Raw genomic sequence first — 12,958 nt, 5'->3', positions numbered from 1 at the left:
GCGGTGTGCGTAGCATCCTCATTAACCTGGCGACCCTCGGCGCACTTCCTGGATCACCCGCGCGCCAGTCACGGAGCTGCGGCTCTTAGTTCCCTCGACGAGGCGGCACGGGCAGCCGAATGAATACAGCCTCGTGCGTATGCAGTGTATAGTACGTACACTCGAGGGACACAAATGGAGAGACGGTGGCCAGGTCTCGAAACTGTACGTTCTCCGAGTCGTGCGCCGACCGAGCGAATCTTTCGGCCGCGCACGCTCCAATAAATTAATCATCACCGTCCCCTCGCGGAGGACAATGCGTGCGCTGCCCGGCGTGCGCGCTTTGTCCACGACCGCATCCACGCACACCTCTCTCAGGTCACGCCTTGGTGGCGCGAGCCTGCCAGATCGCACGACGAAGCGTCGCGAACCCAAGAGACGGGACACCTGCGTGCTTGCAGCGCGCGTTCCCGATACAAGAGAGGCATTTCGAATCAACCAAATACGCGCTATCCTCGGGCGCAAGTTCATTTTTCGGGGTGACTTGCGTCACTGTCCGCAGGTACACGATAATGAAGGCGCGGGCTGCTCGACCCGCACCGCGGGCGACCGAAATGGTGAGACGTGATATAAAGTGGATATTTCAGTTCGTAATGGCACGCAGCTGCGAGTGCCAACCTTTAGTCTTATGCGAGGTTGCTTAGTAATGTCCTATAGCTGTAGTCTTGCGAGTGGACGCTTCGCATGAGAGTGCAATCGATACTGTGATGTAATCTCGCGCCTAACATAAGGGCGCAGAGATTGGTTGTATTACATGGTGGTACGAGGTTGATAGTCAAGATTAAACTCTCTGTGCGAGAATTCTCATCTTGATTTATTTCTCGCTCCTGCCTCAAATTTCTCTACCTGTATCGGTCTTTTATTTGCAGCACCTTATCATGTTCGCTTTTCTTGTATGCTTACGCAGTGGGTACAGGTTATTTGGGCGTGGTATATACGTTACAGTATAACCGTCGATTCCGTAGCCTTTGTCGAATATCGCCCATGTCGTCTGCTCAGCGGCGTAATTTGTACGTTACAATGAGCTTCCCTATACAAAAATTACTAGAGGGCACCCTAGCACTGTGACCGTGGCGTAGTATACACCGATTTGTCTAACCTTCGTGGTTGTGGCTTCAGACGTTCTCCGTGGCGTTGCGTTTTCCACTTCATCTTTCAAACTTTCCAAGTAATCATTGTACACACGCAATTATTGCGAATTGCTGCCATTTCGTTCAATATTATCGGTTTGCAAAGTCACAAAGCCGTCTGAAGCCAGAAGAACGATGTTTGGGCAAATCCGTGCACTACATATGCCCATCATTTCCGTGCTCTGCATTTGAGCATCCGTAGTGGTGCGTGCTTGACGCTGAGACTCTGGCTCTGTACGTCGGTACGTGTTATTTTTGCTCCACTTTGAAGCATTAGATATGTTCACGCAGCGTTACCGCTCCGGTGGACCAAGGGCATGCATACGCTTGGAAAAGTGACCACTTCATCGCGTGCCACCCCTGTGTCACGAGCGCTGTGTCGTTAGGGAGTTCACCTCATTGCTATTCGGCAACGCGTTGGAGTCAGGAACAAACGGAACAAAGCGATGGGACTTTAGCGTGAACGGGAACAAGAGGAACATAGCAGCGGCCCCTGGGGACTACAGGAGCTTAACGCTGTCCAGGAGAGCGCATGCAGTATACGCATCTATGTGGGCCCGGGGATTCCCGTCCTGACGGGGCTCTGAACCCCGACCTGACACGGCTCCCTGCCTGCCCGGCTGACGAAAGGCAGAACCGTGGCATCGAACGGGATACGCTAGACAGCGGCGTCATCAATTAGGCCTTCTATTGGGCTTAAGCAAGGGTCATGCATATGCGAAAGCCGCGCGTAACTGCATTACCAGGTGCTCTGTGCCGCGACGTCACTCTGGTATGCTCTTGGTTCTTTCGAACCGCGCTTTGGGCCGCCGCTTCTGCGTTCCATTAGGGAGCTGCGCTAGGCACGTATATGCGCTACTTGGCCTGCGCTAAACGAGTTCGTTATAACGCAGCCGCCCCGTCTAATTATTGCGCATTGCGTTCCATTGATGGCGTCTCTGAAAAGCTCAGACCTGCCAAGCGTGATAGTCACGTGTGCCCTAATGGTGATTGTTAAGCGTTACTTTGTTACAGCGCAATAAAAACTGGGAGAAAGTTTTGTTGTTATTTATTATATTGAGGTGAAAGCGAATTCATATTAGTTGAACGGTGCAGCGCATGATATCTTTTTTTTTTTTGCCCGTCAATAAAGCAAAAGCGAATTCTTTTTTTCATTTTCATATGGTAGCCGACTTTAATTAATTTAAGGTGCCGTGTTGAGATGTAGTAGCTGAATCCGATTAATCTAAAATCTATCTTGGAAGATCGCCGTCCTAGTAAACAGTATACTGGCATAAATTATTCCGAGTTTCATATGGGGCTTTTGCAGCGTGGTATCTGTTATGCAGCATCGAAGCAAAGCACAATTCTAATGCGCACATGGATACCACCCACTGAAACAAGGGGGGAGGAATTACTGCAGAGTCTGTAGAACCTCCCCCCCGTACAATAACCAATATTAATGCTTCATGCTAACGTGTTTGCTGCGATCTTTCCAACGCATGGCAAACTACCCGTTCACATATCCCGCTTTGCTTGTCGTTCTTTCGGTAACTTCCTCTCTTTTATTCTCTCCCTTGCTCTCCTTCTTTCTCTCTCCCTTTCTCACTGTGCTGCGCAGCGGTTGCTTTTCAGCTGGTCGCGCATTCGGCGCTCTAATTTGCATACTTGAAACGCGGGTGAAATGAATTGCGTTCCCTTCTTCTTCGAGCATGTCTTTGCTCGTTCCTTTCTTTCTTTCTTCTTTTCTTTCTGTATTTCTTTCTAATAAGAAGAAAACTAAACAAAGGACACATCTTTCACACTTGAGATAAATAATTGAGGACATATTTCTGCCTCGCTCTGAAACGCTGCTCTGAATTTCTGTGCCGGTTCCTCCCACGGGTTTTCGAGTGCTCGGCCTTGTCTATTCTCACTTCCTCGAAACGACGTTCGCGTTGCGGCTTCCGCGCAGTGTATAGTGTGTATACTCGTTTTGCACGGCGCGATGCGCGAATAAATGCCACAGTCCACACTTCGCGCCAACAAGCGTCCATTTGGTGCTGCTCAAACTCATGCGCAAGCGATTCGTCGGCGCATTATTTGCATCGATCAATGCTGAAGCGCTCTAGTTGAAGAGCTTTAGCTTGGCGTATGAGTGCTAGCCTTGCAGTATGAGCGGAGGCATACAGACGGAAAGGTCGCCGCCGTGGCGACAACTTGCAACACTGTGATGCGTTATAACTCACAAGCGTTCTACCTTGGCACGACTTTACTTGGAAAGAAAAGGGGAAATAACAGACCAACAAAGCATGTTTGTGGAGTTTATGTCGCCCCCGACACCTTTTCTGTTTAGCACACTCTACCATTTGTTCGGTAGACGAATGAAGCATAGTCGCTTTTGCACCTTGCATGAGCTGTGCATGCTTTGCTTGAACAGAGCTTCACAAGATATCGCCGGGAGTCTTTCGTAATTGGTCCACAGGCAGCTTCGAAATTCGCAGCTGTTTCCTTCGCAGACATAGCTGCTGCGGAACTCGCAGTACTAGGGAAACATTTCAAAGCCACTTTGCCAACTACAACGTCTGTTGTAAGGCCCGCTAGAACGGTTTTCCTATAGCAAGCCTGTCGCTTCGAAATTCAGAAGGCTGAGAAACATTGTGCCTCCCCAATCGTTGGTGCTTGAGAGCAGCGAAAGTTCACCAGGCTATATACGCGGTCCGACTAAGGGCCTGGAAACAGGTGCAGTGGCTTCGAAACTTTTGGCGCAAACTGTACACAACTGCTTCGCCGAAGGCGGACGCCGCCATTTGAAATTTGCAAGTTTTCCCGGGCGCAAAAGGGGAGCACACTCGCTAGAGAATCGGCGAGAAAGAAGATTAAGAGGCGCCCCGGCGTAAATGCAAGTAACTGGCCCTATTTAACGCGATCGCATTCATGAGAGGAGAAAGAGGGAAGAAACAGCAGCTACGGCCATTTGGAGGATGTTGCGGGTATAATCATATCAATTGCGTAGTTTCATCACCATTAACCCCATCAGCCCGATTAAGTCCGCTGCTCAGCAAAGACCTCACCCCGAGATCTCCAATTGCCGTGCTTACGGAAGGCTCCCTAAACCCACAAATTTTTCTCATACCACCACTCCATCTAATGTTGTGCCGGTTTCGAGCGTGTTTCTCTCCCATTGTTACCCGTTCTGTTTCTCTAACGCAACGGTGGTTATGCGCTCTCATTGCGTTACCTGACCAAATTCTGTTCTCAATCGTGGTCGCACCTCATAACGCTCTTTCTTTTCACTTTGCAGAAGTGTCTAGAAAAGCTTGCCTCATGTCGACGGCAATTCACTTTATACTGTATTCTTTCTCTGAATCTCTACTAGAATATCACATGTCAGCGTGTTACTATTCTATGTATACCTTTATACCGAATGTCCAAGCTATCGTTATAGAAACTGTTCAATTAAAAAAATTAAAAACATGGTGCAAAACGCTGCTATAGAAAGCGTGGTATTCGGTCGCCAGAAGTGTGATGACCAAATATTGGCTGGTCTTAAGATCGCATCTGGCACCGTGTGTGTGTGTGTTTCTTCCTTTTTTTTTTTCGTTGAACAGCTTGGCTAACGTTAGCTGGGACTCCCTATATATGCCTGTATATCTGTGAACGCCAGGCCTATCCTCCAACACGAATCTCCCAGACCGCAATTTGCGCAGAGCTGAATTCCCGCATCTTGCAAGCACATCCTCCCCTAACGAATGAGTGCATTGCGGACACGACCTTCGGAATCGTTTCGTGATCATTCTTTTGTAGAAAAGCGCGTGCATTTCAGTGATGGACGCTCTCAAGTTCGAGTCGAGCACAAGTCTTCCGGGCGGCCTGCGTCGAATCCGAAACGAATGGCCGCTAACGGAATCACGCAGCGCACGAAAACAGCAGGGTCCGTATGCGCGAGCGTGCGTCGCCTCCTCGCTGTTCAGATGAGGCGCCATCTTTCTCTACCCCGTCCTCTCGCTCCTCGTTCGTGCTGCTGTTTCTGTCGCGTGCTGCCAGCTCGCTGCTGGCACCTACCACCCCCCCTCCCCCTCCCCCGCCCCATTTCCGTAAGCTGCTCGAGTGGCCCATGAAAAGTGAGTCGAGGTCTCAGTGCACGGCGGACTTTGCACCGTCATGGGTCTCGGAGACGTCGCCTTGTACGACCGCGGTGTGTTTGCCCGTACCGTTCTCTCGCGCCTACACACTCCGCGATTGTAAATCTATGCAAGCCACTGCCACAACCCTTGGGCGAAGGAGGATTTCTTTATACGGTGCGTACAAAGGGAGATGATGAGGCTAGAAAGGGTTGCACAGGGCCCCTCTGTTGAATCATTACGTACGACCAAAACATCGTTAGCTGGCTCAGTAGTTCAGATTTATTTTGTTGCCCTGTTAGCACAACCACGTGACAGTATTTCGCTCTGACGAACAGACAGATACATCGCTGGCCGAAAGAATTCATGAAGCTACCTATTTATAAAGGCAGAAAAAATAACCAGGACTGCTCCCGATTGGTTGCCTTGCGCTGGAGCAAATAAATAAGATCGTGAGACGACGGAAGCGACGCTTGCGCGTGTGTTTGAGTATACGCCATTCGATGGCAGGCAGTCGCTCAGGTCGGTTGACTTCGGGAACTACCGCAGCTCTATAATCTTCACGAGTGTGGCGATTTAGGCGAGTTGGTACATCTTGCAATAAACGAGAACGCAAGAACGAGAGCTCGACACAGTACGAACGCTAACTTTCAGCTGATGGTTTATTAAAGAGAAACTTTGCACATATGTAGAATCGGCCGTGCGTGTTCACCACATTCACATTTCATCTCAAAATGTTCATAAGATTTTTTTTTCTTATGTTGCTTTTATAATAGCGCGATTGATGCCCCCCTAACCCCACCCCCCGCAAACACACAGTAAAAGGTCAAGAAACCCTAATTTCGACGTATTCCGTCATGGTTCCAAGACCGTGCTTTGCGGTAGTGGAGCGGTGTCTGGACTATTTAGGGTAGACCAGAAGGACGAATCTTCAAATAAATTATCAAAATCAGGCTAATAGGATTCCTGAATCCCGTGTTACACATTTAACACCGGAAGGAGCAAATATCTGGAAATGTTTTTGGTTTTGACGTTTAACCTTCGTTGGTTCCGTATATAGTTGTTTTCTGCCAAACCGCCTTCAGCACTGTCGTCGAGAGCGTCGTCCCGTGGTCCTTCAAGCCGGTTATACGGGAGACGTGTAGTTATTCAGTTTTTCCTTTGGCCCGCCGACATAGCACAACGTGGCTTGCCCCGCTACCGTTGATAGCCAGGGTAACCGAGGTCATATAACAGTTCACGACCCACGACCTCGGTTACCCCTGGCTATCGGCAGTAACGCGCGTGCACAGTTTTTAAGTCGCGTTATTCTGAATAGTTGTAGATAAAAATCAGCTTCTTAAGTGTTTCTTTTTCTGCGCTAGTAATACGCGTGCAAACGGGGCAATCTCGCTCGGGATATCTCTTCTGGCGTTTCGCACGAAACGCCGTGAAGCACTGCGTTGTCTCGTCTGGCGACGACAAAACGGCTGGTCCCCTTTACAAGAAGGCACCCGTCCGGGTGACTCCGGAGCCCATCGAAAACACGTGATCTCTCTGACCCCGCTGCGAGCAGTGGCACGCACCGTTGTGCACGGCGCCGTGATTCTGCGTCCACGGTGGTGTCGAAATGGCCGGCTCGACCCCGTGACCTCTGACTCCTGTGAAGCCCTGTAAGGGGCAGAAGACGTAGCGACAGGGTCGATCCGGAACTCCCGGAAGCGATGGGCAAAAAATCGACTCCACGCTCCTCGTGTGACGTCTACATTAATCGTTCTCTTTACGGAACTCGAAACACCTCCTCTGCATTCTTTTCGTTATTGACAACTAAGTTTCTTTGAATTGCTGTCGCTTTCTTCTTTATTTTTTTTTTGCGTCGTTGGTTATGCTTGCGGCCGTCGTATTGCACCTTAAGCCGATGGTGTCTAAGAGCGCCTAATAACATATTTTGATAGTGTCTAGCGGTTGTGTCGCGTGAATGCGAGGAACGAAAATAGCGCGCAGGTCTCTTGGACGCAATAGCGTGCTTTGATTTGTCGCTAGTTCCTCCTTCTACTGAGTATGGACTGGTCATTCGCTGATTCTTACTGTGACGTTAAGGAAGCATCATGGCTGTGGAAGGAGCATGAAAATCGTCTAGCCATTGTGTTGAAAGTGACGATGCATTGATGCTTAGCCATATAACCAATAAAGCAGACGAGATAAAGCGTTTTGCAAGCTAGATGAAATGATATCGATACAGGCCGACAGAACATTCATCAATTCCTTTCACTGGTGCTGAAGATTTTCATACGTATATAGAATATTGACACAACGCGGAGCTCCCTTAAAAGAAGTGATGTAGACAAGTTGACTTTACCACTTTTTCTGCATGGCGTTTCGACGGCATATATAGCTTTCCTTTCGTATACCTCTCGTGTTTTGAACTCCCACAATGGCTAGCGCTGAATCTCCTGCTCTGCGTTCCCGACTTGCTACAACGCTGTGTGGTGCATCAGACCACATCTGTACGCGAGAGAGGTTTCGTAATAACGTCCCTTCCTTTTGTCGAGCCATCTGGTGGGCACGCGACAGCGGGCCACGACAACAGCGCACGCCCGGCAAGTAACAAGGCGCGCTCAATCAACATGAGCATACGTGTAAGGGTTCTGATCTGCATCTCATACGCAAGACGGCTTTGATCTTTACGAAGGTGTAGCAACTAGCGAATGGCGTTTCCTTTTCTACTACTACTATTTCTTACGTGCTTGCTTCGTGCGCTATGACATGCACTTCTCGGTGCATCTTCCCTTCGCCTGTCTTTGCTCTGTTTACGACATCTCTTCACGTCTGCTCCATGACCCACATTCTTGTTCTTCTTCTCTTTTTTTTTTCTTTCTCTCGTCTGTCCTTCCAGGAATGCGCGTATTGATTTTCTGCTGCTGAAGGTTAGCGAATTATTGCAGTGCGACCGCTCCATCAACTCTGGAAACTTGGGCAATATTCCCTGAACTATTGGCAGAAGTCTCTTAATTGTATTTCCTTATATTACTCTGTATTTCTTTTTCCTAAGCAAGTATACCAATGACTTTTCCACTCTGCGCCGTATGTCGTGATCTCTTGCACTGCTGCTTAAGCAGCCAGGCATATATGTTGTAAGAATCGACGATGGCGTCAGCAAATGCAAGAACAGATGTCATGTGACGCAACGCCTAGCGGCCCGCTGTTCCGAAAAAGAGAAATGCCAGGACCGTCAACGGAGCCCGATTGGAGTAGTGGATCGGCTTTCCCGCACAGTAATACGATTCAAGCTGCCGCATGCTTCGAGAGGCCACACGCCGGGGCCACCTTTGTCTGCGATTCAAAATTGGCGAGGTTGTGTTACTTGTGATAACACACTGCATTGAGAAATACGTTCGGGACAACCGATGCGTAACCATATGCCTCAGGCCGTGCCTGCATAGTCGAGGCGCCTCTGGCTGTTACCTTAAGGTCTGAGTGAAAACAAAAAGAGACGCAATTTACAGAGTGGGGAGAAAAACACGAAGACCGAACGGGGTGCTGGGAGCGCGCGACGCTGCGGATCGGTCTTCGTCGATGCGTGTCGATCCAGCTCCGATTCGCACGCTTCTATTTTTGTTTCTTGGTCGGCGCATCCCGCTTTGCTTGGCTTGCTCGTAAAAAGGATTCTGCCGGTTTCGCGTATATATGCACGACATGCTCAGAAGCCGAAGCTCCTCTACACGTGCGCACCCCGAATGTCTGCCCCGTATCTTATTACTACTGTTCTTTGTTTTCCTCTCTCGCCCTCTCTCTAGCTCTCTCTCTCTCTCTTATTTGGATGCTCTCGGAAAGTATTGTGCGGGAAGTTCTAAGGCTCACGCGTCTCTTATACGAAACGTGCTGAACCCGCCACGTCCGCTGTTTCTTGCTTTTTTTTTTTCAGGGCACACTCTAGTTTCTTCATTTCCTCATTTCTCTATAGTTTCTTCGAGATCAGACGAACCTGCTATCACTGATCCCGGCTGGCCTGACCCGCTCCGCTACAGATTGAATTGGATGCGGCATGCACCGGTTTGCGTGCATGTATGAGCATGATCGGAGCTGCCGCGGCGAATCGCCCGCCGCTCGACAAAACAGTGGGCGCTGGCACGCTCCGCGTCTCATGCTCTCGATCCTCGAGGAAAACACATCAGGCTTTGGTGCACGCGGATCTCTTTGTCCGAGATTGGTTTTCGCTCGCTGCACATGCGATTGGAGGAAAGCTGCGAGGGACTTGTGCGAGCGTGCATCCGGATTATCTCGCGGCACCTGCGGCTGGGCTTGTTCTGGGGCAACTTCTCGCCCCAGGCTTGCCGTGCAAAGAGATAACGGCGATGCAGTGCTTTAAACCTGGGCTTAAGGTGCCTGCAACGCCACTAGTATTGAAGTATATTGAAGATAAGTATTGAACAGCTATAGCACTGCAAACAGAGCGAACGTAAGGGTAGACAATTACGGCGCAGCCTTTTCGCAGTCCTCTTGTTCTCCTTGCTGTCTACATTGGCCTAAAAACACGGTTTTAGACTCGCCACTTCTCGTAATCATCAGCTCGTCCAGACGCCAATACGAATAAGTGATTTTCTGAGGAAAACATTTCTTTAGCAATAGAGGTTCACTGAACGCTTACACATCTAGCACAATCTCTATCATTAGTGTTCAACGTTCCTCTCTCTCTTCCTCTCTCTGTAATCCAAATCTGGTGGCGGATATCTGCAGGTTAGTACCTACAGATGGTATCTGCAGCTTGCGCTGTACAATGTATGCTGACCGATAAAGTTAGAAAAAAAAAATAAGGACCCATTTCACCCTGTGAAGATGGCTGGACATCGAAGCTGTGGGGGGCCACCACCTACGATATGGCGACGAGACAAACAGTAAACTTTGGCAAACGTTCCTCGTATTACTGTGATATAGTGATTACTGTGACATACGCTGTGATATACGGGGCTATGAGCCATTGCATCTTTTCCTTGCTCACAGGGGTATGAGCCATTGCTACCGCGGGTATGAGCCATTGATGATCACAGTTTTTGACATGTTGTTCTCTGTGATGCATATTTTGTTTGCTTAGGGGAGTAGGAGCCATTGCTGATGATGATAGTTTTTGCTCGCACTTTTCTGTCCGCGGAAACGATTGTGCCGTTGGGGGGTAGCGGTAAACAGCTTCGCTAAAGTATTCTAATTCACTATAACTTCGCTGTTATAGGATTTAAAAGAAAAAGGAACGAACCAAAGTGATACAATTCACTAATGGGATGGCGATGAACTCGATGACAACAGAAAATTTTCAATTAGAGGTGGAAAATAATCTTGTTTATTAGACTGGAAGTGTTGGTTAATACGAGTGCAGGTGTGCGTGTGAAACCCTGGTCAGACACGATGTAAAATGTAATCATTCCAGGAAAAAAAAACTGCATGAGCCGTCCAACCTTTAACAATTTGTATTGCCCGCGAACCTTAACGAGACACTTGCTGAAACACCCATTTTCCCACAGTATAACGAGTTTTCTCGTGGTGCGACTTTGAAACGTGGAAACACCTGCGATCGCCGTGTGAAAAACAGAAGCGACACGCAATACCGAGCAGAAGCTTGTAGTTAGGTAAATACCTCTGGGGATTTTGCTATGGCGCTTTTCAAAAAGTGAAGAGCGTGAGCTCCGTGTGAGCTTCTCGCGCTTCAGCTTCCCGTAACCGGCCGCTACTCCCTGCTGCTGCAGCGTTACGGCATTTGTCTGTGTAGACTTGAAGTATAGTGAGGCGCCTTACTTGAAATAACATAGGACATAGTACTCTGGCTGTGCCTTCTTCCCCATGTCGTGCGCTCTGCTAGAACTCCCTAGCACTGTTATTGGCGGAACTTTTGCGTGACGTCAGGCTTCACTGTCTACAGCGCACACCGCTACTAGAAAACGATTGAGCACGCCAGTGCACTCAGACCCTGGAGAGAAGACGAACGTACGCTTTCGGCTTTGTGCTTGGATATGCGGTGCTGTAAAAGGGTGCGTCGTCATTATCCTATACAACGTGTAATACGTATACGTAAGTAGCAGGTTAACAACTTCTTTGCAAGTCTGCTGCGGTACCAGTCATAACGATGAAGGTTGTAGCAGTTTAGCCGTGCGACTGGCGTTCTGGAGCTCTCAAGCGCGTCGGTATTGTTTCTTAGAAGAGCGCATAAGACCAAAGTTATCGCAGTAGTTGCGGTTATTGTTGTTTTCGGTTAAGCAAAAAGAAACAAGAAAGGAAAAGAAACCACAGGTCTGCGATTAGCGCAGTAAATGTGTCGTATCCGAATTATGGAACCGATCGCGCGCGAAGTCAACAACTCCACGTCGGGACTTGTCACGTTAGCGAGGCCAGTGACTGCTGCGTTCTGGCGGCTCGGTTTGCGCGACGAGAAGCCAACGTGTGGAGAGCGTATTTGCTTACACGGTGCTCCCTGGCTTGTTTCCTTGCGCATGCGCAGACCCACGCACGGTGCGCAAGATGATGGACGAGCTGGTGGTGTCTCCGACGGCCGGACGCTGCCCGACGTGCCACGTGCCTTTCGACAAGGGCAAGCGACGCCGCATCACCGAGGACTGCGGCCACGAGCGCTGCTACTACTGCATGCTCAACGCCGACGGGCCGGGGTGCCCCATCTGCGCAGCCGAAGGTCAGTGTTTGGAGCCTCTGCGCGTTCCCATAGCATCTCGCTGTTCGCACAGCTGTAGATCACACGAGTTGCGCCCACGTTCCCCGTACAGTCCGTTGCAAGTAAATTCGGCACTTTTCAATGGAAGGATATACTTCCAACCCGTGAAAACAAATACGGCGCGTGAATATGTTTCATGTAGCGCGTTCCCTTTCAACAGAGCACTTCGTGGAGCACTTATATGTTCGACGTGCATGACCAGACAGTGCGACCTCCTGGTTGCAAATTTGAGCTTTTTATGTCCTACTGCATAAAATATGTCCTTCCGATAGCTACACTGCTTTGAGGGACTTGTTGAGCAAGGCTTGCTCGTTTCCTTGAAACACTGCTTCGAAAAAAAGAAAAAAAAAGAGGGCTCTATAGATTTGTTCTTTTATTATTTATTTCTTTGTACAGCAGCGATATCGACATTATTCGCACATTTCTTGTGCAAGTGAATGTTTGACCTCTTGCATCGCAGCTGGAAATAAGAAGTTTTGGAACGAGGCAAAGCAAGAACTTTTTTTTTTTACTTTACACGTCAGAAAACGAATTCTTTCAAGATGGTCAGGTGAAGCCTTCCCGTCCGCTTCATCTACCTCTTTAATTTGTAAGGATGATTGGAGGAGACATGTTTGTTATTGAACATGCGTTTAAGGACTTGGTCCCGAGGTCTAACGATACAGTAAAGTTTGCAGCGCTGGACAAATTTCCTTACTCTGCGGAAATTCGGCGTGAAAAACTGAGGAATGCATGTAGGAACTGCCACGAAAGTGCGTTCAGTGTACGTGCACAATACACTTGCGATATGAATAGCGGGTGTACAGTAGCAATGGTAGTTCAAGCTCCTGTACTGTTTTTGCCTGAGTTACTACGGTGCGTGATAACGTGGTTGGTATAGACCCAAAGAGGCCTGGCTCTGGCAGCATGAGGGTGGATCCATATATTTCAAAGTGTTTTCGCGCAACTGAATGCAGAAGTATTACAAGCTTATATTGTAAGGGGATGGGGACGTTTTCTTCTTTTTTCTTTTT

The 12,958-nt window shown here is 49.0% G+C and overlaps 1 protein-coding gene across 6 annotated transcripts in view; it reads left to right on the top strand.

Moving 5' to 3' along the window:
- rols (rolling pebbles) overlaps window positions 1-12,958 on the top strand; it is a 284,667-nt gene that overhangs the window by 241,494 nt on the left and 30,215 nt on the right. For all 6 annotated transcript variants that reach the window (XM_065432123.1, XM_065432120.1, XM_065432124.1 and 3 more), the window contains one exon: window positions 11,718-11,906. In XM_065432123.1, the coding sequence (XP_065288195.1) occupies window positions 11,718-11,906 (189 nt within the window). The remainder of the gene's footprint in view (window positions 1-11,717; window positions 11,907-12,958) is intronic.

This window comes from Dermacentor albipictus, chromosome 4, assembly GCF_038994185.2.
Source record: "Dermacentor albipictus isolate Rhodes 1998 colony chromosome 4, USDA_Dalb.pri_finalv2, whole genome shotgun sequence".
NCBI classification, from domain to species: domain Eukaryota; kingdom Metazoa; phylum Arthropoda; class Arachnida; order Ixodida; family Ixodidae; genus Dermacentor; species Dermacentor albipictus.
This window is presented reverse-complemented; position numbering and strand designations above follow the sequence as displayed.